The 27,739-nt window shown below is 41.8% G+C and overlaps 2 protein-coding genes across 4 annotated transcripts; one reads left to right on the forward strand and one right to left on the reverse strand.

The window, feature by feature from the left end:
- Window positions 1-608: 608 nt before the first annotated feature.
- Window positions 609-12,451, forward strand: srpra (SRP receptor subunit alpha). Its single transcript, XM_066684803.1, has 14 exons — window positions 609-914; window positions 2,722-2,805; window positions 2,904-3,067; window positions 3,558-3,715; window positions 5,194-5,350; window positions 5,481-5,631; window positions 5,963-6,099; window positions 6,448-6,563; window positions 9,125-9,211; window positions 9,305-9,477; window positions 9,730-9,943; window positions 10,469-10,632; window positions 11,450-11,548; window positions 11,680-12,451. The coding sequence occupies exons 1-14, from the start codon at window positions 792-794 to the stop codon at window positions 11,806-11,808; spliced, it is 1,956 nt and encodes a 651-aa protein (XP_066540900.1). The 5' UTR covers window positions 609-791; the 3' UTR covers window positions 11,809-12,451.
- Window positions 12,452-14,224: 1,773 nt separating this feature from the next.
- Window positions 14,225-27,413, reverse strand: fam118b (family with sequence similarity 118 member B). Of its 3 annotated transcripts, none has more exons than XM_066685166.1 (8): window positions 27,116-27,413; window positions 25,631-25,720; window positions 24,423-24,675; window positions 21,808-22,035; window positions 20,693-20,821; window positions 16,952-17,249; window positions 15,599-15,650; window positions 14,225-14,765 (listed from the first exon to the last, which is right to left on the reverse strand). In XM_066685166.1, exons 2-7 carry the CDS (start codon window positions 25,711-25,713, stop codon window positions 15,622-15,624), a joined length of 1,020 nt encoding a protein of 339 aa, XP_066541263.1. In that variant the 5' UTR covers window positions 25,714-25,720; window positions 27,116-27,413; the 3' UTR covers window positions 14,225-14,765; window positions 15,599-15,621. The 3 variants fall into 3 exon arrangements, with proteins under 3 accessions (XP_066541263.1, XP_066541261.1, XP_066541262.1); XM_066685164.1 differs by having other exon boundaries at window positions 15,599-15,664; XM_066685165.1 differs by lacking the exon at window positions 27,116-27,413 and adding an exon at window positions 26,843-27,085 and having other exon boundaries at window positions 15,599-15,664.
- Between the last annotated feature and the right edge of the window lie 326 nt (window positions 27,414-27,739).

Genomic DNA, 27,739 nt, shown 5'->3' on the forward strand with positions numbered 1-27,739 from the left:
TGAGACACAGATTGTGACGTGTTCATTTGTGAACAGTGAAATATATTTCCGACTTGTGTTTAATTTGTGGATTAACATTTACGCATTTGTAAAGTATTTTGAGACTAATCTCTCTCCATAGCGCAGCAGGTAGGTGTCGCAGTCACAGCTCCAGGGGCCTGGAGGTTGTGGGTTTGATTCCCGCTCCGGGTGACTGTCTGTGAGGAGTCGGTGTGTTCTCCCTGTGTCCGTGTGGGTTTCCTCCGGGTGCTCAGGTTTCTTCCCACAGCCCCCTGTTAGGTGGATTTGCGACTCAGAAGTGTCTGTGTGGCCATGTGAAGGACTGGCGCCCCCTCCAGGATGTATTCCCGCCTTGCGCCCAATGATTCCAGGTAGGCTCTGGACCCACCGCGACCCTGAACTGGATAAGGGTTACAGATAATGAATAAATACATTTTCTGAAGAAATTAAGCAGTGTTTCCGTTAGTTTGTCAAGATTGTTATTGAGTGCAAATTCTTTGTCGCACTCCTCATCTCTCTCTCTCTCTCTCTCTCTCTCTCTCTCTCTCTCTCTCTCTCTCTCTCTCTCTCTCTCTCTCTCACACACACACACACTGACGCAGCAGCAGCAGCAGCAGCGTCACAGGAAGAGCACGTCACCTCCTGTTTCGGTCCTGACGTGTCTGATAGAGAGCTGTTCCGCCGGGAGTTCTCCTCAAACTCGCTGTAAACTTCACAGGACCTGCACTTTACGCCTGTTTTTTTCTTATAGTTTTATTTTGACAGTATTACGCCAGGTCCGCGCCGTCAGGATGTTGGACTTCTTCGCCATCTTCAGTAAAGGGGGCATCGTGCTGTGGTGTTTTCAGGGCGCAGGGGTTTCCGACTCTTTCGCAGGCCCCATCAATGCCCTCCTGCGCTCCGTCATCTTACAGGTAAGACCATCTGGCCTCAGGTAAGAGGACTTTGGCCTTACGACTGTATATTCAGCCTGTCATCCATCTGTTGCTCATTTCTCCCTGTTCTTCAATGATCAGGACCCCCAAGGACCAGGTATCATTACCGCAGTAAAGTTGGCTCAGCGTTCGATATTCGCCAGACATCTACCAACGAATATCCTGGTTATTAATAAAAACAAAATGTACACGCCAAATGACTATTTCAGTGCAATTACTACATACTGTGAACTTATTCACACACACTGGCGTTCAATGTTTTTACTGCTGTAAGATGTGGAAATATCATTATGTGATTTACAGATCTTTCTGGCGGAGAAGAAAAAGACCCTGTGTGTGTTGATGTAAATAGTTAAATAACAGTTCCTGTAGTTCAGTAGGATAGTGCATAATTTTATGTTCAAAAATATATATAGAGCATCTACAACCAACCTAAATCAAATGTGCAGTTCTAAGACTTAATTGTGATCCCCATCTTTCCTAGTCCAGAAATAGAAAATATAGGAAATCTGACATAGAATCTATTTTCACAAATTTGTTACAAGGTTCACATGTCCAAATGAGCATGTCATGTATTGGTCCTTCGGTGTACTTCATCACAGGCCTGAAATTGGGTCTGTGGGTCATGTCGTTTAATTGTGAAACCCATTTTTCCTAGTCCAGAAACAGAAAATATAGGAAATCTGACATAGAATCTATTTTCACAAATTTGTTACAAGGTTCACATGTCCAAATGAGCATGTCATGTATTGGTCCTTCGGTGTACTTCATCACAGGCCTGAAATTGGGTCTGTGGGTCATGTCGTTTAATTGTGAAACCCATTTTTCCTAGTCCAGAAACAGAAAATATAGAAAATCTGACATAGAATCTGTTTTCACAAATTTGTTACAAGGTTTACATACAACACATAGGGAAGCTGATGTTCAATCAGCTTTCAAAAGTGTGTTACATGGTTTACGTATTTAATGCTGATATTTAAATGCCTCATACCCAAGACTTTTATTTTGAAAAGAAGTTGCATCGCTAAAGCACTTCTCCGCCAGAAAGAACTTATCTGTAAATCACATAATGATATTTTCACATCTTACAGCAGTAAAAACATTGAACGCCAGTGTGTGTGAATAAGTTCACAGTATGTAGTAATTGCAGTGAAATAGTCATTTGGCGTGTACATTTTGTCTTTTTTAATAACTAGGATATTCGTTGGTGAATGTCTGGTGAATATCGAACGCTGAGCCAACTTTACTGCGGTGGTATAATTTGGGTGGTGGATCATTCTCTGCAGTGTCACTGTCGTGGTAGTTGTTAGTGTCTGTTGCTCTGGTACAAGTGGATCATACACAGCAGTGCTGCTGGAGTTTTAAACCCTGTGGCCACACACTGTCCACTCTGTTAGACTCTCCTACCTCGTTGGTCCACCTTGTAGATATAAATCAGAAAGTGTGTCTCATCTGTCTCTGCAAAGTTTGTGTTGGTCGTCCTCTAGTCCTTCACACTAACGTGAAGAAATGGAGTACAATAATGTTGTGGCCAGGCGCAATGTGAAATGTTGCAGTGATGTGCAAAGGGTTTGTGTTTTTACAATTAAAAATTGTGGCAAAAAATGTTTTAACTGGAAGAGTATCATAAAGACCACACACGAGTTTCCCCAGAAAGGTTTTGTGAATGACTGAAGGCGTGCACCGATTCTCGCTTGAGAGTATAAGAGTGGACGCTGTGGGTGGGCTAATCCAGGCTGAGATTGTGATTGTTTTCTAACATAGAGTTAAATGCTTGTGTGTGCAGGAGCGCTCTGGAAACAGTTCCTTCACCCACAACGCTCTGAGTCTGAAGTGCAAGTTGGACAATGAGTTTGAGCTTGTGTTTGTGGTAAGTGTTTAACTACAGTTCTCTGAAATCCTCAGTGTCTGTCTGAAAGTGTAATATTTTCATTAGATCTTCACTCTATATGTTCTGTGTTTCTGTAGGTGGGATTTCAAAAAATCCTGACACTCAAGTATGTGGACAAGTTCATAGATGATGTTATGCGTCACTTCAGGGATCGTTATAAAAATGAGCTGGTGCAGAAGGGTGCTCTCAAATATCTGATGAATACCTTTGAATTTGAGGAGGACTTCAACATCCTGCTTCGGTAAGATCCTCGTGAGGGAGAAGGACTGGGGCCAGTCGCCACCACCCGTATCATTCAGCTGGTCACTTAGGCGCTGTGTTACAGAAAAACCTCAAAGAAAGTCACAATGTAGTTCGGCCCTAAGGTTGCTCCGACAACATTTTGTAAGCTTCTGATTCTACTGTTTTTAGGGCACGCCACCAAGAGGCAATACGATCATTAGCCTTAGCTGGCAACACAGAGTGATGCTTTAGATTATTATTAGTTGTTGGTGTTTTCATTAACAGTGTAGTATTAGTAGCAACAGTAGTAGTGATAATAGCATTGTGTTGACTATAAACTATGAAGGAATACTTTAATTTAGCGCTTTATTATAATATTGTGCATGTGCATATGGCTCAATATAAATATGGTAAACGCATGGTAAATGTTCCTTTATTTCAGTTAATATTTGTATGTGTGTGTGTGTGTGTGTGTGTGTGTGTGTGTGTGTGTGTGTGTGTGTGTGTAGTGAGGCAGAAGGTGGAAGCAATGCTAAAACTCAGACGCAAATGAAGACTTTCAATGAGTCACAAAAGTCTAAGAAAACTGTGAAGTCTATGATAGAAACTAAAGGAGGAGATGAAGCAAAGGAGCAGACAGGCAAAAAGGGTAAACCAGCAAAGAAAGGTGAGATTTATCCTTTGTCTGTTTTATATTGCGCTCACAATACACTGAGGGTGAGAGAAGAGAGAGAAAGAGAGTAACATTCACAACTTTCTTTCAACCATTCATTGAGTGAACAAGCCATTTACTGAAGATTGTGTTCTCAGAGGTGAAATAAACATTCGGTTAGTGGCATTTAAACACATCATTCCCCAGAAATCCATCATTTTCCAGTTTTAATATTTGTTGCGTATGTGGATAAATATGTATTCATCCAGAATAAAGCATGAGAACTGTTCAAGTCAGAGCATTAATTAATATAAGCACTGCAAAAAAAAATCTTATTTTTTTCACGGTTGTCTTTTTACCTTTTTAAACATTTACCATTTGAAAATCAAGGCATTTATTAAACATAACAACCATAGTAATAAACAATAATAGCAGGCAAATAACAGTAAACTTTAGCTTTCTTTGGTTATACAAACGAAGCAAAACTAGGGCATTTCCCAGAGGTCTCTGTATGTGGAGGAGGGGACGCTTCAGTGGAAAGTTTAGTTGGGTCTAGTGGTCTTGTGTGTTTCACCTTCACTTGCCTAGCTATTGTAGATTTCACTTATTGCAGAGGTTGCATCATACTTTGTCAATGGTTTGAAGCAGATTTTAGTGCAGCAATCTTTCCCTGTTTTTATTAGATTATTTAATGAAAGTATATTTAATATATATATTGTAGTAGCATACGTAATTTTATTTTTATATACTATTCATTACACTAGCTGAGCCTCGAACCGCAGGGTTCATTGTACAGCATCCTCTGCTGGAGACAGACAACTCAGTAGGAATCTTGTTCCTTAATGTATTTGGGGAAATTTTGCTGTTTTTGATGGTCAAAGGGACGCAGTCTTTATGTGTAAATTTATATTGATATTTCATATTATTTTATTGTATTGCCTGTTTGTGTTCCATTCTGAAAAACGGATTCGGTTCTGGAGGGAACAGTAGCTCTCCTCTCAGAAACTTGTGAGGCTCCAGTATCTGAGCTCACTGCTGGGGTTAAATGCTCCACTTAATATCTCTTGTGGTTTGAAGTGTTCATATTATTTTATGAATAATAATTTTTACTGTTAGAGACACTTTGTTAACTCATATTTCTGATGACATCAGGATACAAGTATTTAAGTTGTTCGCTGTAATGGTGCTTTATCACTGTATGGTACCAGCTCTACTTGGCTCTATTTGCCAGTGATGTCGCAAAACCCAGTCTCAAATGGGAACGGAGGGCTTTGGAAACACAACAATGGCAGCGGTATTGTTAAGCGTTGTTTACTCATTATGTATTCACTTGTTGTTGTTTGGGACTGAAAAGTACAATGAGTCTGTGACACAGGCCATGGCTTGCAGCGATGAGACGTGGACGTTCCTAGTAAGCCGTAATGAGAAAGTATGTGTTCCTTGAGTACTAATGCACATTAGCCATAAATTAACTGCTACTGTTCTTGTTTCAGCTGAATCAGGTACCGAACAGTCCAAGACTGGCTCCCAGAGCGTCTCTAAGAAAGCAGTGGAGAACGGGAACAAGGGTCTGACTCAAGAGGAAATAATCCAGAGGAACGTTGCGGAGTTCATCCGCAAGCAAACAGGAGGAAAACCTGAAAAGACTAAGTACATACTTTGAGATGTAACAAACTTCAATGACTGAACATTGTTGCTGTGATTTTATTGTAGTCTTTCAACAACTGTTTATAGTGACTGTTAAAATATGGGAACATTTGTGTTGTTTTACTGGTGACAGCAAGTCCCCTAAGACTCCGAAGTCAAAGGGAAAGGAGAAGAGAGTTTGGGACATGGGTGGAGTCAGCACCAAGGAACTAGACTACAGCGGAACCAACCAAAACGGTTCCCACAACACCCAGGGCCAAGAGACAGAGGCTACTTCTGAACCAGTACGGCAGACTTTTATTTCACTTCACTAGGAGAGAGCCCTGTTTACACTGTAGCTAAGCTTCAAGCAAAACCTTGGGATTGAATAACATAGATATAACAAATTAATATTAAATGGTTTCATAATTAAAATAGTACTTGCATAAAACAAATGAAAAAGCCTCACAAATTCAAATACATGGATTACAGTCTAATTGTAAATCTACAAGTTGCATCTGTAGGAGGTGGTCATAATGTAATGGCTGGTGGGTGAATGTTGCACTGTGTCACTTCACCCTCTCACGGATGATGTGGTGATAAAGCCTCTTAACAGTTTATTATATTCCATTCCAGCAAATACAGGTGGACTCCATGAAGGGCGACCTGCGAGATGTGGACTACGAGTCGGAGGAGGAGGAGGAAGAAGAGGAGGAAGAAGAGGAGGAGTTTGAACAACAGAGAAAAGTGGCTGCTGATGCCAGCAAGAAAGGGTAAGACCTTCTGATCATAACACATGCAATTAGGTTTGTAGAAAGATGTCAGTTTTTACTGTAAATTTTAAACCTAAAGCCATCAGTTCTTCTCTTAAACTTCCTGTGTCTTACAGCAGGTTATTCTCAGACTAAAGCTGTGGTCTTCACTGGTTCATTTCGTATAGTTTAAGTGGCAGTATATTAAAATATCAATTGCATTTTCACTGTCTTAAATTACTTGTTATTCACCACAGTAATATCTTAATTTCCATGTGTTGTGTCCCTAGCAGGAGTATCTACAGAAAGTGTGCTGAATCTTGTGACTGACAGGAGTGTGTTTGTGTGTGTGATGTGTCGTGTCTGCAGGGGGAAGAAGGGATTCGGGGGCATCTTTGGAGTTCTGAAAGGGCTTGTTGGCTCCAAGACTCTGACTCAGCATGACATGGAACCGGCCCTGGAGAAGATGAAGGATCACCTCATTGGTAAACAACTCCTCTTTACCATGTAACCTGTGACATTCTGAAGTCTGATTTACGCAGTGCTGCATTTATAGATATGCAATGTGTCTATGAAGGGGTTGATGTAGTAGAGCTAGTGTCAGAAGAGCTGCATATTGTGAAGACGGGCCAAAATCATACTTAAGCAAAAACAGAATGTATTTTTTTCTATTAGTTAAATATACTGTTAAATTCATGTTTTGATATTTGATGTCCTCAGATGTTGATGCTTTGATGTGTTTATGGTGGTATTTTTTATATATCTATAAACCATTAACCATGGTGTTTGTTGATGATGTGTGAGTCTTACCCTGTGTGAGGGCCGATCTATTACTGCCTTAAAGGCTAAACACCAGCTCTATGAAAGTGTCAAACAAATAAATACAGTGGAATTTGAGTTCCTAACTTGTGTTCATTGATAGTCAGAAAACTATCAATGTTAAATGTTATTTTTTACTAATTCAAGGAATAAGGTTTAAAAGACCGTTGGTCCGCTCCACCCCCCAAACGGTGTTCGGAAACTCTAATAGGCGTCTTGCCTGTGACGTAGATGGTGGACAACAACTCTAGAAGTTGCACTTAATTTAATGCAAAATGACGAAAAGGTGTGTTGTTTTTGGCTGCAATCATTCAATGTACAGTGGGACATCTGTGCACAAATGGCCCAAAGATCCCAAAATATCCAGAAAATGGACTGGATTTGTCAACTTTAAACGGGCACTTTGGAAAGGACCATCCGCTCACTCCGTTATCTGTAGCTCATTTCACTGGCGCTTTTCCAACAATATGGGCATGTAAGGACACCAACGAAAGGTGTTCAAGAGCCTCTGTAACATGGAGGTAAACAGGGTAAGGACACTCACTTCGCCTGTTTTAGTTGGTGTTAGTTAACGTTAGCTTGACTCGCTAAACTCGGTGGCTCAGATTATACTCGGCTACGTATTGCTAGTTGCATTACGGAGGTTTATAGTGTCGGATGAATTCGAGTTCGATCACATATACAAGAATAACGGTACCTCTAAATTTGAGTTTAGCTTATTGCTAGGATATTGTCATGAATAATGTTGGTTATTTAGCTAGCTAGATACCAGTGGCGGATGCTGGTCTTTCAAGGAGGGGAAGCTCAATTTTGGCCTACATCATAAAATGTGTCGGTTTATTTATGCGTAAATTCTACCCTCCGTTCCTTTTCAAGAAAATGATCTGTGACCCTGTCGTACCAACAAGGCGTCTTTTCCAGGGACTTGACTGGTGTTCTCTCAATGGCCAGCAGAGCTATGCTGCTTAAACGGCCTTGGCCCATGTGAAGTGTGTCCGCCTGTGAGTGCTTTGTGACGGTGGAGGGGCTCAGCAGCACCCGCTGGACAGAAACTGCGATAGAAGTCAGAAAGAGTGATAGAAGTCAGTCTCCAAACACAAGCAGCTACAAAAAAACCACACCAGAAATAGAAGCTAAATTTGTCGCTAGTCGTTTTTAACAAAGAAATGCAGCCAAGAGGACTTAGAAAGTCTCCGGTTCAACTCAGAACAGAATGAAAATGCAATGCTCGCACGGATCTTTACACCAAAGGATCGCTGATTCGCTCATTTCGCTGTCAATCAAAAAGGGATTCCGCCTCAGACAGATCATCCAATCATCATGAAGAAGCTGAGCGTCCGGGCCAGCCGAGGCCAGCCCACTGCCCCATAGACCCCCAGAGACGCTGAGCGTCCGATAGGCGGGACAAAGCCCAGCATTTATCCAATCACCCGTCTCGTTTCGCTGCACTTCGCTGCTTCGCTATTGAACTCTGTGAACGCTCAGCGTCCGCGCTGTTTAAATCACTGTGAAAGCTGCGGGAATGATTGAGAGGAAAGCCGCGTCTTTACCAGTGATAAGAAGCTGATTCTGACATGTACACACAACAGTATATATTTGATCACTTATTTTTTGACATTTTAGGGGAAGCTGAGCTTCTCTTGCAGTCTTAGAGCAATCGCCTCTGCTAGATACTGTCATAACAGTCAGTCATAACGGTGTTTTACCGCGGCGTTTGTTCAGCTGTTGTCCACCAGTGACGTCACGGTTACGTTCAAGAATTTCCGTAGCGAGCTCGGGTTTTTACGTCAATTTAATAAAATTGTCAGTTTTAAAGCAAATTAAGCTGCTATTTTCATTTTAATTCATACTTATATATGTCAGTAACTAAAATAATGTGAATGAGACGTGACGCAATTTACTCAGTGTTCAGCTCGTGTTCACTCTTATAAATCTTCACTTTTTTTGTAGATATGACGTAGATGTTGATGGCCTGTAGCAAATGTAACGTGCAAATCACCAACTAAATCAGTTCAGTAGGATGCATGTTTGTGTTTGTTGTGGAGGGCGAGTGTGTTCAGATAAGAAAAACCAGCTTCTTGTTACCATCCCCTTTTACTGTGTCCACTTCTGTGTGACACGAGTGGTCAGTGGAAGTGGGCAAGTGAAAATCAAAATTGAAACACAGCTTATAGTATCCTGCTTTCCAAAGGTTATTCACGTTATTCACTCAATTTGTGTTTTGAAGCTAAGAATGTAGCAGCCGACATTGCCTCTCAGCTTTGTCGTTCCGTGGCCAAGAAACTGGAAGGGAAGGTCATGGGAACGTTCACCAGTAAGTGTGCATCTGCTAAACACTCTGTACACTTTCACTTCATACCACAAACAACTCATAATTCATCTCACCAGTTTATTGTCTTCTCTCCAGCTGTGGCCTCTACGGTGAAGCAGGCTCTGCAGGAGTCTCTGGTGCAGATCCTACAGCCGAAACGGCGAGTGGACATCCTGAGAGATGTCCTGGAGGCACGTGCTCAGTGCAAGCCTTTTGTCATTACCTTCTGTGGGGTCAACGGTGTTGGCAAATCCACCAACCTCGCCAAGGTCAGACCCCCATGGCTTCTGTTCCAGAACAACCTCTCTCTGTTTCATTATTCACCCCAGAATAGTGTTATGTGAAATGGTGTTACACCAGACTGACGAAAAAATTCAATACTAAAGTTTTATTTAACCTCTATTCAAGCTAAAATACCTTGAATAAACTGAGCTGTATAATCCATGGTTGAATCAAATTCCCTGTAACTGTAGACATGTAGACATGTAGACTGTAGACATTTACATGTGATATGTGTACAGATTTCCTATTGGCTGATAGAGAATGGCTTCACTGTGCTCATCGCTGCGTGTGATACATTCCGTGCTGGAGCCGTGGAGCAGCTGCGGACTCATCAGCGGCGCCTCAACTCTCTGCACCCACCAGAGCAGAACGGCGGACGCCCCATTGTCCAGCTCTTTGAGAAGGGTTATGGCAAGGACGCTGCTGGCATTGCAATGGAAGCTATTGCCTACGGTAAAACTTCACGGGCAGTGTTAGAGTATTCTACAGCTTCTGAAATGTATTTTGAATTAATATTATTAACCCTGCGTGCATGCTGTCAGCGACAAACACACTGAAGCAGCTTGTTCGTTTTCAGTGAGAGGCAGAAAAAGGGACTCAAACAAGCTTTTTAAATATATTAAATATATTTTAGTAAAGTAGTAATTAGTGAGCTTCACTGTCCAAAGCTGATTCTTTTGAACTGTCCAAGAATTGGTCTGACCTCTTCTGCTGATTCGTTACGCCTCCTGGAGGGCAGTAAAAGCGTCAAAAGCATCTATTTGCACAAGTGTAGTGTCCTTTCCATCAGCCATGCAATCATACGCAACAAACAAACATCAAGTTGCTCTAGAAATTTTGATTCATACATATTTACATTTTTAATGTCTGATAAATTCACAAGGATCTCCTCACAAACTTGTATCTGTTTTCATCTGCAGTAACTTATAAAATACAACTATTGAGTGTAATCCTGGTGTCTTTCTCTCTGTCTCTCAGCTCGTAATCAGAACTTTGACGTTGTGCTGGTGGACACGGCTGGCCGTATGCAGGATAACGCCCCGCTGATGACGGCTTTGGCAAAGCTCATTGCAGTCAACACTCCGGATCTGGTGCTGTTTGTAGGGGAGGCACTAGTGGGCAATGAGGCTGTGGATCAGCTGGTGGGTCCTGCTTTGGTTCCGTAAAGAATGTGTTTGTGGAAGCAAAAGAGATATCATAAATATATATATATTTTTAAAAAAGAGCATCGTCTAGAACTCTCACCTCCACATTTCTTTAAAAAGAGGATTAAGCTGCTCAGGGAAAGCAATGTGATGTAAGGTTTGTCCCGGTTTCCGGGAGGAGGGTTGGAGTCTGAATCACGTTGATGCTGAAAGTTCCTGATTTAAAGTTTATATTTACCTATTTTCTTGAAAATAGGTTTGCATCTTTAAAGGTTGATTATAAATTACATGACAACAGATTTCCTGTTGAAAAGAAACAGTCCAAAAAGACCTTCACAATAAAACCCTGTTGAATTTCTAATTTTGGACATATAAGGTTTAGTTCAGACTGTAGTTATAGGGATGGTTCAGAGTAAAGGTGAATTTAGCTCAATATTGTACCCAGAGATCCCAGGTAGACTCTGGGCGCACTCTGGTCAGGATGAACTGCATTAATGAATGTAGGTATATTTCTTAGGTGTACCATTGGGCTTTTAGGTATATTTGTGTAATGCATAGAAGTATTAGTAAGCTAAGTTCATGGTTAATATTGAAATAACCGGCTTTAAATCGTCATAAGCAAAACTCACAAATAATTTTGGATGCAATATTGTCCACTTTTTTCTGATTAAGCTGATAATTAATGCAGCGACCAGATCCTAAAAATACAGATCCTAGTGGGCATCATGAAAATGTGTTATTTGGTCACGAGTTCCACCTCAGTTGGGTGTTGAATATTAATGTCCGAAACGTCTGCTCTAAAATGTGTCGACAGGTCAAATTTAACCAGGCCCTGGCTGACCACTCCATGTCTGATCACCCAAGACTCATCGATGGAATTGTTCTCACCAAGTTTGACACAATTGATGACAAGGTAGGGCCTTGGTTGTGTTGTCACGTTTTCGAACTTGAGACCAAACATGAGGTTAAATTCAACTGTGAAGAAATCAAAGTTTTTGAGGAAGAACTGGCTGAACCTTTTTTTGTTTTGTGTGTTCTCTGTAGGTTGGTGCTGCCATTTCCATGACCTACATCACTGGTCAGCCCATTGTTTTCGTGGGTACTGGACAAACATACAGTGACCTACGCAGCCTCAATGCTCGAGCTGTAGTGAATGCCCTTATGAAGGCCTGAAAGCTTGGGGTATCATGCCATGACACTGGCGCGGATCTGGTTCTGGAGAGCAAATGTAGTTTCATAGTTGTCCTCTGAAACAAAACAGATTTTCTATGTCCTAAAATTTTTAATCGTTGTTTACGAGTGTTCTTCAGAATGTTCTTCAGTATAAATTTGCATAAAGCTGTGGTAAATGAATTGACATAAGGCTCTTTTTACAGCCTTTAAAATTCATGATTAATTAATTTCCACCTAAGACACTTGCAACTTTAAGGTTCTTCATAAGAAAGTATGAATTGTTTACAATGTTTTAAATGTGACCAAAGAGTTAGACTGTCTTTTGACGTTACTCCAGTACCAGACCCAGTGCAGCAGTGTAGTGAACCACATGCTTTCATCATTAACCAGAAGCAGCGCTTATGAAAAACCCACACCCGCTAAAACCTGCCCCTGCTCCGATCTGTTTATAACAACTTCCAAATCTGGACTTGCCAGGAGTTGATCCCTTGATTTTTAGCAGGCTGACAAGAAAGAAAATCATTTCTGTATTTTCTCCACTCTTTTTCTTGCTCTGTGGGGCGGAGCAGCCCAAGTGTTCCTCTGTTATGCTCTTTTCCGAAAGCAGAGATACGGATCAAAGCTAAAGGAATAATAAAGGAAATCTGATATATTCAAAAATGTTTTTTTTCTGTTGCTCTTCATTTGTCACTGTTTCACACAGGTCCTCTTCATTTCACACAGCTTTCATTCATTAATTCATTATCTGTAATTGCTTATCCAGTTCAGGGTGGGTCCAGAGCCTACCTGGAATCACTGGGCACAAGGCAGGAATACACCCTGGAGGGGGCGCCAGTCCTTCACAGGGCAGCACATACTTTCATTCACACACTCACACCTGGGAGAATACACCAACTCCTCACAGACAGTCACCCGGAGGAAACCCACACAGACACAGGGAAAACACACCACACTCCTCACAGACAGTCACCCAGAGGAAACCCACACAGACACAGGCAAAAACACACCACACTCCTCACAGACAGTCACCCGGAGGAAACCCACGCAGACACAGGGAAAACACACCAACTCCTCACAGACAGTCACCTGGAGGAAGCCCACGCAGACACAGGGAAAACACACCAACTCCTCACAGACAGTCACCCGGAGGAAGCCCATGTAGACACAGGGAGAACACACCAACTCCTCACAGACAGTCACCCGGAGGAAGCCCATGTGGACACAGGGAGAACACACCAACTCCTCACAGTCACCCGGAGGAAACCCACACAGACACAGGGAAAACACACCAACTCCTCACAGACAGTCACCTGGAGGAAGCCCACGCAGGCACAGGGAGAACACACCAACTCCTCACAGACAGTCACCCGGAGGAAACCCACGCAGACACGGAAAACACACCAACTCCTCACAGACAGTCACCTGGAGGAAGCCCACGCAGGCACAGGGAGAACACACCAACTCCTCACAAACAGTCACCCAGAGGAAACGAAGCCCATGTAGACACAGGGAGAACACACCAACTCCTCACAGACAGTCACCTGGAGGAAGCCCACGCAGACACAGGGAAAACACACCAACTCCTCACAGACAGTCACCCGGAGGAAGCCCATGTAGACACAGGGAGAACACACCAACTCCTCACAGACAGTCACCCGGAGGAAGCCCATGTGGACACAGGGAGAACACACCAACTCCTCACAGTCACCCGGAGGAAACCCACACAGACACAGGGAAAACACACCAACTCCTCACAGACAGTCACCTGGAGGAAGCCCACGCAGGCACAGGGAGAACACACCAACTCCTCACAGACAGTCACCCGTAGGAAACCCACGCAGACACGGAAAACACACCAACTCCTCACAGACAGTCACCTGGAGGAAGCCCACGCAGGCACAGGGAGAACACACCAACTCCTCACAGACAGTCACCCGGAGGAAACCCACGCAGACACGGAAAACACACCAACTCCTCACAGACAGTCACCTGGAGGAAGCCCACGCAGGCACAGGGAGAACACACCAACTCCTCACAGACAGTCACCTGGAGGAAACCCACACAGACACAGGGAAAACACACCAACTCCTCACAGACAGTCACTTGGAGGAAACCCACGTAGACACAGGGAGAACACATCAATTCCTCATAGACAGTCACCTGGAGGAAAACCCACGCAGACACAGACGGATATATATATATCTACAAGGCAGGAACACACCTTGGAGTGGGCACCAGTCCTTCACAGGGCAATCATGCTCCCACACACCTATGGACACTTTGAGTCACCAACCCAACTACCAGCATGTGTTTTTGGACCGTGGGAGGACACTGGAGCACCCGGAGGAAACCCACGTGGACACGGGGAGAACGCATCAAACTTCTATCTGAAATAAATTAGTCTTGTATGGTACCAAACAAAATGTTTTATTTTAAAACGGCACTTATAAATACCTAGAACAGAAAATCTGGACAAACAACAAACACTGTAAAAGTACAAAATGTTTTTAAGGATGACTTACATTCTAATACAGCTCATTTTTTTTATCCCAAAAGGAGCAGTCTCAAACAATGCCGCTCTAATTTACTGAACATGACTTGGGACAGTGATGCTTCTCATTGTTTTTAAAATTTTCACTTTTGTCTTCCGCTTGGGTTTTTGTGACCTGTGCCCAGCGTCAAACCAAGGCTCAAGATCCAGATCTGTTCGATCGTACATTTCATTAAATTCAGTCAAAAGGTTTCAGCATTTTGGAAACTGCTGGAATTACTTTCGTCCTTGACTTTCAGGAGGCTTGGGTTTATAGAACTGCATCTTACTCCACCGTTCATCCCATGGCAACTGTCCCTTTTGACCTGAAAACAAGCACTGTATATAGTAAGTCTGAAGTCTGTTGTGCGAGAGAAACCAGCGACATCAATTGAGACCAGAGGGGTCCTCTGTCATGAGTGGTAATCTAGACAGAGAAAAAGAGAGAGATGCTTGTTAATGCATGTAAACCACAATACACACAGATCAGTAAAAAAAAAGCATATATATATTATATTTAAAAAATATTTTCTACAGACACATGAGCATACACTGGGCTAAGACTGTGAGCCAAAGCCATGAAAATTACTGTTCAAAGATATGGGATGAAGGATCATATTAATCATTTAATGGTTTACACTAATTTTAACTACACAAAACCTTCATGAATAACTGCTGAATAGTAAATTAATACGTAATGACAAATACATAGCTGTGAAATATTAAATACCTTTGTAAAGGAGCATCATTCATGTATGTAATGTAATGTAAATGACAGGTAACAGTAAAGATTGGGGTATACTTCATCATATGTTTCCACATAAATACCCCAAAACACAAAAGCCTTCAGAAAGATATTCAAACTGCATTCATTATTGCTCCCTGACCTAACAAGACAATTACAATGATATTCACATCAATTGCCATTTTTATTTTAACCATTTATAAGATTTAAACCAAGCCACATCATTAAATTTATATCCTTGTTATTTATTTATTTATTCCTTGTCATTTATTTACCATTTATCTGCCTTGATATTGATACAGAGCTGTGTGAATGTGAATATTATAACTTTATTCCCAATTTTATGCAGTTTTCAGTTCAGTTTTTACAGCAGTTGTGGAATCATTTAGCACAATCTTTCTACAAATGACATCTAACATATATTAGCCTCAGCACAATTTATTTTGGACATGTTTGTTCAAAGAGGCAAGTTTATCAACTGAGCGATAGTTTACATCAGTTAAAATTGCTCTAACCTTGCAGGATGCTCATCTGTGTACTAAAGCCATTTTGGTTTTCCTCTGCATCCTGTATGGGTGACACTGCGAGAATCAGAACAGAAAAGGTAATGTACCAGACATTCACAGCAATCTGATCAACATAATCTACTTCGCTCAACGTTTTAAATATCTACGACAGTGAGGAACGAGCCGTATATCTTTGTCAAAGCGTTCTGAGGAGTTACGGGAAGAGAGGCAGACTGATCAAAGCCTGTTCTTTTTCTAAAAAAAATACTGGGATATGACAAATGTGACATTTTTTACTCCACAGTCGGTCTCTCTTTCATGAGAAATAAAAGTGTGTGGGCATTGTTATTAAGCATGTTTAAGGAAATAAAAATGAGGATCGCTTCTCATTGTTTCATTATCGTAAGAAACATTCACCCATCTGTGGATAATTACTGACTTGTAGTCTATATATTATTCTCCGTTTTTCACACAGTGAATTCACACTGAAAGTGAAAGCAGGTCGATGTGTGATACAGAGCTTCATAAAACACCAGTCCACTTCCATTCCTTCAGTTCAGAAGCAAAGTGCTCCAGATAGAACCAATGGACCTTTCCCTCTGGTCAGTGAGGGTGTGTGTGTGTGTGTGTGTGTGAGGGTCAGTTTAGGAGCGTGATCATGTTCAGACTGATGTCAGATAGAGGTCAAATTAAAAACAGAACAGCTTATAAATGGCCGGGTGTGTGAGGGAGGGGTGGGGTGTTTGGGGAGGGAATTATCGAGCCACTACCTCTGCACAACACAAGATATGGTCTCAAATATGGTTCTACAAATTAATTTTTGACAAGGCCACAGCTGTTCATTGAAAACCGTTCCAGGTGACGACCTCAGGAAGCCGAAGCTGAGAGAACGGTGAAAGTGTGCAAAGCTGTCATCATATTCTGGTTTGTTTAACACTTTTCTGTTTACTACATAATTCCATATGTGTTCCTTCATAGTTGTAATGTCTCCCATGTTCATTTACAATGTAGAAAATAATAAAAACAAAGAAAAATCACTGAATGAGAAGACATCCAAACTTTTGACTGGTACTGTACATTCACATTATGTGGAAAATGGCCCCTCCCTGAGTGGGTGTGTTCAAACATTTGACTGGTACTGTACTTGAATTGGACCAGACCTGAATGGTACTGGTTCAGTAATGAACTGAAGTGCATCAAATCATTATCTGTTTCTTTTTTAATTGTGTCTTTATTGAATCATAAACTGTATCCAGATGCATCCTATTTTGATCTGAAAGGAAATGATTCACCGTTAGTGTGGTTTTAGCTGTGGTTAAATGATCTCAGAGATTATCCAGATAAAATTTATCACGTGCTCACCACAGCCGTTAGTGACCACATCCCTGTTGCAGATCTCATTAGCCAAGCGCTCAAAGTATTCAGGCAGGTCTGCGTACTCGTTGCCGTAAGAGATGACTTTAATGCCTTTGTCTAGCATGTTGTCACGGAGCTTCTTGAACTCTCCAACGTCCTCTCTGCGCACCAGCATAAAGTGCTCCAAGTCCGACTTGTGCTTGACTGCCTCCAGAAACAGCGCCTGGAATGTGGTGTCATCCACTGTCCGCCCACAACCCAGAAAAACAAAGGATTTCGTTTCGTACAGCTTCTGGATCTCCCTCTGTAGGCCAGAAAACAGGAAAGGCATGCTTCAGACACTGACAATAAGTGACCCTCTTAAAGGGCTGACCAGATTATAATTGTTCAATCACAACACACAACAATAACAATAATATTTACCTTAAATGGAAAGTTATGTAATATTTTTACCTTAAAATTACAGCTTAAAAATCACTTTGTTAAGGAGAACAGAGACTGCAAAAACTGCACTATGTTAATTTTGGAGGAGGGTAGGAAACCAATCCCCTCCCCATTGATTTCAATACAGTGCTGTAAAAATTAATTACACTATGGGGAGCCCCAGGAGAAAAAAGACAAATCTTACCTAGTGCACCTTTTATAGTAACATTGTGCTACAATAGGGCTGTATATCCCCACTGTAACCTGCTTTACCATCTTCATGGATTATCTACTTTCAAATCTAATTGTTGTATCTTAAGCCTACATACGTCACATTCTTTCCAGAAAAAAATATGTGTGCTGAATTATTTTAAATTTCAAAATAAGCATGAAAAGTTTATAGACTGGGCGACACGGTGGCGCAGCAGGTAGTGTCGCAGTCACACAGCTCTGGAGGTTGTGGGTTCGACTTCCCACTCCAGGTGGCTGTCTGTGAGGAGTTGGTGTGTTCTCCCTGTGTCTGCGTGGGTTTCCTCTGGGTGACTGTCTGTGAGGAGTGTGGTGTGTTCTCCCTGTGTCTGCGTGGGTTTCCTCCGGGTGACTGTCTGTGAGAAGTGTGGTGTGTCCTCCCAGTGTCTGCATGGGTTTCCTCCTGGTGACTGTGTGTGAGGTGTTGATGTGTTCTCCCTGTGTCCACGTGGGTTTCCTCCTGGTGACTGTCTGTGAGGAGTGTGGTGTGTCCTCCCAGTGTCTGCATGGGTTTCCTCTGGGTGACTGTCTGTGAGGAGTTTGTGTGTTCTCCCCGTGTCTGCATGGGTTTCCTCCGGGTGACTGTCTGTGAGGAGTGTGGTGTGTTCTCCCTGTGTCTGCGTGGGTTTCCTCCGGGTGCTCCGGTTTCCTCCCACAGTCCAAAAACACACGTTGGTAGGTGGATTGGCAACTCAAAAGTGTCCGTAGGTGTGAGTGAATGTGTGTGTGTTGCCCTGTGAAGGACTGGCGCCCCCTCCAGGGTGTATTCCCGCCTTGCGCCCAATGATTCCAGGTAGGCTCTGGACTCACTGCGACCCTGAACTGGATAAGGGTTACAGATAATGAATGAATGAATTTATAGACTATTGAAGTTCTACCGTTTTGATCCATTCCACTATGAACTGTCAAACAGCATCCAACAAAGTCTCAGTCCTTGCAGCAAAGATGGGTCATGGCTCACCAATTTATCAATTCTTTCATAAAGTTTTGCACAGACCGTTCAAAAACGGTCTTATTGCAACACTGCAAGTTTAGGCATTTCACCTCCATTTCAAGTCCATGGTTTGACATCACTGCTGACTCTGCCTGACCTTCCAGCCCTCAGACAGCACTGCATGAGAGCCCATCATGCTACTGTGATAAATATAGTCACATGGGTTCAGGAGGAATTCATGAAACCAGAGTCTAAAAGGCAGGACACGTGTGGTGTGGTTAGATGAGTCCATGTTTCAGTTTGTTTTCAGGAAAAATGGATGTTGAGTTCTGTGTCAAAAACAGAACTGTTTTCAGCGAAAGGTGCAAAAGACATCTGTCATGGTGACTGTAGGTGGATATGGGGGTGTATCAGTGTCCACGGCATGGGTCACCTCTGAATCCGAATGCGGGAAGGCACCATTATGTCATTGCATAATGAAAGACTATCAGTAGTTTGACCAGAGGAGGATGTCTTGTGAGTCTTGGTTCCTCCCAATGTGTCTTCCTCCAGCTTCAAGGGAGTTTTCAGTACCATTGTAGTCTTTGGCTTACTTAAATGGGGCTTTCTGGTCTACATTATCTGTTCTGATACCAATTCTGTAAAGCTGCTTTATGACATCATCAGCCGTAAAAAGTGCTATATAAATAAATACTGATTGATTGACCATTAATGTGGAGGCATATATTGGGATTTTAGAGAGTCTTGTGTTGACATCTTTTAAAGGGAAGAATTGTGACTCTTAGCTCAGCTCATGCCAAGAAGAAAAAACATCAGTCCTGACCTCAGAAAAGTAGTCGTACATGCTTATCTCTATTGGGGGGTGTTATAAGGGCATCTCCAAACAATGTGAAACTCACCTTTCAACACTGAGAAGGATTGTTTACAAAGGGAAAGACTTCAAGACAGTTGCCAACATTCCCAGGAGTTTGCATTCCAGCAAATTTAGTCCGAGGTCAAACCATTTATTGCTCAGAGACACGAAGGAATCCCAAGACCTACAAGAACTTAACTCAGGATAATACCAGAATATTCTTCAGATAAATGTGAGGCCATCTGTCCAGCAGCTTAAACTGGGCTGAAACTGGGTCATGCATCTGGATCCTAAGCACATCAACAAATCGACATCTGAATTGCTAAAGAAGGAAAATCAAGATGCTGGAATGACAAAGTCAAAGTCCACACCTCAACAACATTGAGATACTGTGATGGGATGTTTATAGAGGGCTGTACTGAAATGAAAGCCCTCATACATCAATGAACTGAAGTAATACTGTAAAACAAATGGGCCAAAAATAGTTTCTCCTTAAAGATAAAGAGAAACTGATAAACTTCCACAGAAATGTTTAGACCCTGTTACATAAAAAATACAAGAACTGAAGACGTGTGTTCTTTCTTTGTCCAATGATTGTATATACACTGCCACAACTTTATAAAATTAATTTTGTAGTTCCACCTCATGCTGCCAAAACAGAAATGATCCATCAAGGCATGAATGACCTTTACCAGACCTCTGTCGTTGTCCTGTGGTCTCTGGCACCGTGATGTTTGCTGTGGGATCTTCAGTTAAGAGCCACACAGACGTGAACACATTCGACTCTGGGCCATGTTCCTCAAACTGCCTCTGTCAGCTTACCATCTTCCCATAGTGCCTGACAGCACCTTTTTCCTCGGGTAACTGATGCACATTCATGATGACAATCCACAAGATATAAATGGAAACATGGTTCATCAGACCAGCCCACCTTCTTCCACTGTTTCATGATCTAGCTCTGATGCTTACGTGCACAATATAAGAGCTTTCAGAGGTGTAATTATGCTGTATTTTTCCAATACATCAACAATTCAATAACTGACAGTTCATTTGCTACAGATATCCCACCCTGTGACAAGCCACATCAACAAGAGCAGTATTTATCCCTTCTGCTAGACTGAATGTAAATATGCCCTAAGACACTGAAATGTACAAATATTGAATATTGTTTAAAAAAAGCACAGTGAGCTTTAAACTCTTACAACCTTGAAGACTATCTAAAGCAGTCTGGTGGTTACTGTCAATTCTATCAATTCTGGAATGAGAGATAAGGAGGAAGGAAACTCACCATGACTTCAGTGTTTCTCAGAACATTCTGATAACCAGCTGGATGTAGCACAATGCCACTGGGGTTTGTATAAACACCGTGGATATGAAGCACACTCAGCCTCCGTTTCTCCTGAGCCCACTCCAGGACCTATAGGCACAATCACACAATCACGTACGGCCACAGAATATTTTAATAATAATCCAGCTGCACTACAAGATCCTCTAATCCAACTTTCTAGGCCATCTTCTGTCATTTACAATGTCAATATGCATTGTTTAGAACCACATTTACATGTCTTTAGTTATATAGCATGACATGACTGTTATGACAGTTCCAGGTTGCATTTCTTGATGCAGTGACGAACTGTGTTAAAAGTACTCCAGTATTCCAGTAGTTTTCTTATGCAATGCCATCTGAGGGCTGGAAGGTCACAGTTATTCAACTGTGGTTTCCCGCATTGCCCTACATGAACAGAGATTTCTCCCGATTCCCTGAATCCTTTCACAATAATATGTATGATTGATGGTGCAAGAACATGTGTCGCAGGCATAAAATTCTTTGCTAATATTTTTGCTAATATTTAATACAAATTTGCTAATATTTATAAAATACAATCACAGTGGTCAGTAAGAAAGTATTCATTTTAATATTTTCAATTATATAAACATACAGAAGAATCTAAAAACAATATTTAATTCGTTTATTATCTTTACATTATCATTTTTTAAATTTTATGTTTGCTTTTATGGTCTGTTTGTGCACTGGACAAACTATTCCAGCCAATCAGCAACAGGCATTTATGACTGTACACAGGACAGGGAAAGGGCAGGGGTTGTGGAGGCTATCAGGACAATTACCTTGGCAATTAATAAATTAATTTGGGAGGGTAAGCTTCAGAAGGGGGAGTGAAGGGAAGGGTGTGTGTGTGTGTTTTGCTGTTGAGTCCATAGCTGAGTTTAAACCAACAGTTGATTTCCAGAATTATATACAGCACCTTCTCTCAGTGTTTACTTTGCCAGAGGTGTCACGGTATAAATAACTTCGTCACTCTACATTTGGCTCCGACGTGCTCTGATACACAGAATATATAGAGTCATAACCTATAAAACAGCTCTGCTGTGGTGTGTTCTTACCTTCTTCTCGTCTGTGAGGTCCAGGGACTCCAGCTTGGTGCCCTGGTGGGCTGCATAGATTTCCAGGAGGTTGTCAAAGTTGGTGGTGAGGACCAGTGCTCCACTTTCCATGAGCTGAAGCACAGATCTCAGCAGGTGCTTCCCGGCATGCTCCATCTTACACTCCAAATCATCAAACACTTCATACAGGCAGTCTTTGAAGAAAGTGGAACGCACATTTCCTGTCCGCTAAACACAGCCAGGAGGATAATGGAGGACGTGTTCATGGAGAAAAAAGAGATTAAGAAGATTAAACAAATTCCCCACTTTAACAATCCTGTCCTATCTCTGATGAAAAATACTGCCATATTCCTCTGTGTTCAGCTGAAGCTCACCAACACACACACTGTGAAACAAGACCACTGAGTCAGTATTCTGTGGGCTGCCTAAGTGAGAAAACATGGGTTAAAAGAGGGCAAAAACAGCTAAAAACCAGAGCTTCTGCTCCTCACTGCTGTGTGCTTGGGTCGGGGCAAACAGAGAGCGGCTCATTGTCATTAACAGCTGAAAGTGGCTATTTAAAGTGGGAGTGGGAGAACGCTGCTGAAAGTGGGAGAACGCTGCTGTGGGGCTTGTGAGGTGTTGTGTTCCCTCGTGGAGAAGGAATATAAAATTAGTACCTTTAAAGCTTCATTTTATTGATATATATATAATACACAGAGCCCTCCATTGTTTTTAAATCAACATCATTCCATGTTCAGTGCAATTCTCCCAGATTTTAGGATAAATTTAAAGGTGAGGTACAGGATTACATTTCATCATATACATTGTACAAATTAACTGTAAAATATATAAAACACACAGATAGTCTACCTACCTATGTGTGTGTTTTGACTGTGGGTGGAAACTGAGTATTTGCAGGAGACCCACACAGACACAGGGAGAACAGACCACACACTTCACTGACCGTGAAAAAAGGTGGGTTTGAACCCACAACACCAGAACCCAGATCTCTGGCCTAAACACTGAACAAAGCTTTTGATACAGGACTCTACAGTGTCCTCTGGTGGAGTGTAAAGTTCAGACATCTCTTTGTTCTTAATGCCATCAATTATGTCAGAGACCAGTTAATCTGCATAGTAACATACTATGTGATTTTTTTTAATTACACCGCCATTCAAATTTTGGAACATTATTATTTCATTATTAAAATCACTTACAGAGAATGATATTGTTTATGCACATAACCACACAGGTCCTGATTACATCTCAAACTTTCAGTAAAGCATTTTAAAGTCTTGAAAGGCTCCCATGAGTAAAACAATTCAGAGATTACACGTCTTCAACCAAAGGGAGGATTCCTTCCTTTCCCAAAGACTCATCAAATAAACATCCAGGTTTCGTCAACAATGATGTAAGCTGATTATGAATCACACAATTATACTTCTCTCCCATGACAAAGCAAAAACCTATAAATAATTGAGGGTTAAGCTAAAATTGAGTTTAAATTATTTGAACCGCAATCTAAAGCATATTTCTATCAGCATAATGCCTCTTAATGTCCTCACTGCTCACTGAGTGGTTGAGTCAAGATTCATATTACTTTATATTACACTGGTAGCAAATCAAATGATTCAAATTCCACAGTAGGGCTGTGGTCATGCTTTGTTTCAGTAAGTGAGTTTTTAAGTAGGTATTGAGTAGGTTGTTTCTGAGCAGGTACTGTGAAATTTTGTACACCACTGAAGAGGTGAGGCAGAGGTGGAGTGGGAGAAAACTTCCTGGGCACATCAGTGAGGACAGTGACACAGTGCCCTGTAAAGAAGTCACAGGAATGCTTGTACTTCGTGACAAGGCAGAAGACGTTTGGCATGCCAGCTAAAACATTTTTACAAAGGTACTCTCTCGCAAGTTGAAGAGTGTTCTCGTAAGTGGCATCACAGTCTGGTTTGACAGGTTCTCTGTCCAGGACCAAAAAGTTGTCCAGAAAATTGAGAAGAGCCTTCCTATTCTTGGAAGACATTTGCTACACCAGAGACAAATCATCAAAAACACGACCTATAACCACTGGGCTGTTTTTATGCACAGGTCACCACACCCCTGACCGAAAAATCACTGTCCAACAGTTTGAGGTGTTTAAACACACACGTACCTTTCATAAAGAGAAATCCCTGAGGTGAGGCTGGGTTTGGACAAAAATGTAGCCTATGATCTTTAGAACCCACACACACACACACACACACACACACAGAACCCCCGACACTGTTTTGAGGACCTGTGTTGTACACTGCCTGAGTCACCAAATGCTGGCTGGCCAAAATAAAACCGCCAGTGGTGGTGGGCAGCAGGATGTTGTAAAGAACTGTTTTTAAAGCTTTTTTTTTTTCAAACTCAAAACTGCGAGGAACTGTGCATTCTGGTCTTTCTATCTGAATTTATATCTGAAATAACATATTTATTTCTAAATTCTGCATTTCTGTCCATAATTTCTACATCCCAAAGTTCGTAGTACCTTAATAATGGGGGTATCGTTTGCATTTTTTGAGGAGCTAAACACATTTCAGAACAGAAGAAATTTTAGAACAGAGGGCAAATATTTTTCTCAGCCCCTTCATAAAGGACGGAGTGTTTCATACCGGAGAGAGTTTCTGAATGAGGTCATGAGCGACATGCACCAGGTTCTTATCCTCCTGTAGACTCTTCTGAAAACGCCGGCTCTCCTCTTCCTCCAGCAGATCAAAATCATTGGCAGCATCCAGCAACGCCTGGATCAGACCTTTCCAGGAGCGCAGAGCTGGGACCTGCGGTGCCACAGCTGAGCTCACTCCGGTGCCAATCACCAGAACCAACTCTGGAGCACGCTTGGTCTTCAGGCTGGGCAACAACTTTCTGTGAGAGACACACAAACATGAGAGGAAAGGAGCTGTCATTTATTTTTTCAACAATTAATTCATATTTTGTAATCACTTTGTTCTGTTTAGGGTCGCAGTTCATCTGGAGTCTACCTGGAAGGAATGTGTGCAAAGCAGGAATACACCCTCACCCAATCACTCTCTCACACTCACACACACACACACACACACACGAACAGGGAGAATATCACACTCCTCACAAACAGTAATGCAAAGCAGGGATTGATCCTATACCCCAGAACCCCTGTCATTCACTTTATGTTTCCCTCTGTGCTTGTCATCTTGCGTGAACTTTGCTTTCAGAACCAACTCTAGACTGCAAATGCATCACTAGACTCTGTCAAATTCCAAAAATATAGTTTGCAACTGATACCGTGGCCTGTTTGGCAGCCTGACCGTTCTGTCATGAGTTGAAAGGAAACACATGAGTGGATAGTTATGGATAGACCATTTCTGTAGTCCGTGAGTTTAAAATGGTTTGACCTAGTGGATGTGTAAGTAAAGACAGTGTCATAACAGTGGAGAAGATGAATGGGAGCTGATCCCTGTCTGATACATAACAAAAGATAGCATCTTTTTGCAGAAGACAGTCTCAAGTGGGTAAATACAAACAGACAGGGTTTCTTAAGTCATATCCCTAAAGTCTGCACTAATACTGAGATCACTACCCTTCTACTCTGCATGACTCTGGGTGTCTATGATACAGAATCTGACCCATCTGAGAGCTTCTGGTTGAGAAATGTGGCCTTGTCAGGTTAGTTAATATGCCATTGGGTTCATTCCTTCCGTGAGGATTAACAGACCTAAACTAGATCTTGGAATGTAGGCTACTGGCATCAAAACATGATGCAGGTTGCTGCCCCAGAAATAATAATGATCAAGAATAATAATGACAAGTGACAAACATCTTTGTCTTTATCAAGCGGTCTTACCTGGCCTTTTTAGCCACCGTCTCACCATCCTCAGAATCATGAGCGGGTCGCTTCTCTGTCTTGACCGTCACAACAGAGGCCATTCGACTCCTACAACACAAATGTGTCAAGCACGCATTACTAAAAACACAAGCTCATATTGTGATTATATTTCTAATGTAGTACCATTCACCTATGAATATGTATTTAAAAACTGTGTGCAGTCTAATACAACTGTAACAAAGTTTGAAGTGATGATTTAGTAATTTATTAAGTTATCCTACATTAACCTCAGCTGAACCGGACAGCCAGGTAATCCTAATTGTCCTTTTTGTTCAGGCCACAGAAATAGGGATGAATAGTCGACTCTCAATGAGTCGATTCATTCACTCCAACTCCAGAGAAAGACTCTTGGTTAACGAATCTGAGAGTTGAAATTCACGAGCGAGTCGTTCAGCTTTTTTAAAATCAAACAGAACTTGACATAATTTACCAATCTGTAGAAAACATAATGATCTAAGGAGATCAATCGTGTTTAAGTGGATTGATCCTGTCTATATCCAACCATCATATGTTGGTAAAAATATATACAAGCTTTGGTTAAAACAAAGCTGAATCGACGAGTCGAGTGTCGGAGTCGACTCCAGGCAAATCCGAAGCGTTTATAACTGCACATGGAAGAAAGGGATTAGGAAAATCTACGTCATGTCCATTTTACATCCAATTATCCCCGTTCCGCTGTTCTCAGCAAACGTTACTTTATCATCGCCGGGAATATTTATTTCCACAGTGTTGTCGGTGCTTCTCCGTGAAAAGAGAAGAAATAAGACTTATTTATTTTATAGACGGTAGGAAGTACAGCACAAAAGCTGCCATTTTACAAGTGGGAACATTTGAAATAAAGCTCCAGGCAGAGTGTACACGAAACTAGCATTTGTTTATTGTCAGCCACCGTGATTTACAGCGTTAGATGACGTGGACTTTCTGCAAAAAACATTTCCACAGAAAACGGGACTTCTCTTATGTTGCCATGAGGCAAATGGAGGCTTCTACAAAACTTCTAGAACCCGAGCTCAATGTTAAATAGTTCAGCTAACGTTACACAATAAACATGGCTAGCGCTCCAGATACATATAGCTACCTCATGTTGTGAATGAAATAAACAGAGAGAAGACACTGCTAACACTTTCAGACTCTTCTGAAGTCATGTTAAAGATTCTGGGTTATAACTACCGTCTTGTAGCAGCAAAACACCTGTTGTTACACTATCCCTCAGTAATGTACTTGTAAACAGTCACCGACTTAGTTCAGGATTTAAACCGCCACCGACCGACTACACGACACAATAACCTCATACAGAGACAAAGACCTGAGCACAGATGATAAACTAAGCCAGCGAAAACACGAATAACTCAACAAAATTGACGTTAATGGACAGTCAGTGTAGTACAGGGACAGCGGCCACCCTCAGAAATACCCCACTTAATAGTTTCAAATTCTGCTTACCCAGACGGAAACCCCGAATCCCGTATCGTTGAAAGTGCAGCCGGATAAAGATCCTACTGTGGTGGTGGATTTAGATGAAGAACAGGCACATCTTTCCGCTCACCTCAGTGAAGGAACTGTTCTCGTGTTACGTATGCATTATTACTATGGCACCTTAAGCGGTCGATGGGTTTTCCGTGCTCTTTTGCTCTAAATGCGGCTTACTCCTGGAGATGATTTCCCAGCATTGTTTGGGAGTAACAGCTTCTAACAACTTTGTTCAGTCACAAATCCGCAATGAAAATCCACCAGCTGCTTCATCTGCTTCCCAGTGCCTGGTTATTAAGCCAACATACTGGAACAAGCCCTAACTTTCAAACTCCACCTTCTTTGTTTACCTCCTTCCTTTCAAAGGGTAAGAGATAGAACATAACTGAGTGGTGGTGGTGGGGGGGTGTTCAATAGTGACAATACAGCTTTCATGAACTGAAAGAAAAAAAAAAATGTGATCCAGTTTCATTCAAGTAAAAAAAAAACATCATTTTACACAAAGCATCAAGAGAAATCAGATTGTGTTCTGGCGAGCGGAAAAACCTAACAGATGGTCAGTCCAAGCTGCAGACCAGAGCTTTCAGATATTCAGAA

Source organism: Hoplias malabaricus, chromosome 11, assembly GCF_029633855.1.
Source record: "Hoplias malabaricus isolate fHopMal1 chromosome 11, fHopMal1.hap1, whole genome shotgun sequence".
Taxonomy (NCBI): domain Eukaryota; kingdom Metazoa; phylum Chordata; class Actinopteri; order Characiformes; family Erythrinidae; genus Hoplias; species Hoplias malabaricus.

Bases quoted from the DNA above. Each gene is read 5' to 3' on its own strand.
- srpra (XM_066684803.1), top strand. From the start codon at position 792: ATGTTGGACTTCTTCGCCATCTTCAGTAAAGGGGGCATCGTGCTGTGG. The intron at 3,716-5,193 runs GTGAGATTTATC...TTCTTGTTTCAG, and splicing joins GGGTAAACCAGCAAAGAAAG to CTGAATCAGGTACCGAACAG. The intron at 5,351-5,480 runs GTACATACTTTG...TACTGGTGACAG, and splicing joins GGAAAACCTGAAAAGACTAA to CAAGTCCCCTAAGACTCCGA.
- fam118b (XM_066685164.1), bottom strand. From the start codon at position 25,713: ATGGCCTCTGTTGTGACGGTCAAGACAGAGAAGCGACCCGCTCATGAT. The intron at 24,676-25,630 runs GTAAGACCGCTT...TGTCTCTCACAG, and splicing joins ACGGTGGCTAAAAAGGCCAG to AAAGTTGTTGCCCAGCCTGA. The intron at 17,250-20,692 runs GTGAGTTTCCTT...TCTGGCCTACAG, and splicing joins TGAGAAACACTGAAGTCATG to AGGGAGATCCAGAAGCTGTA.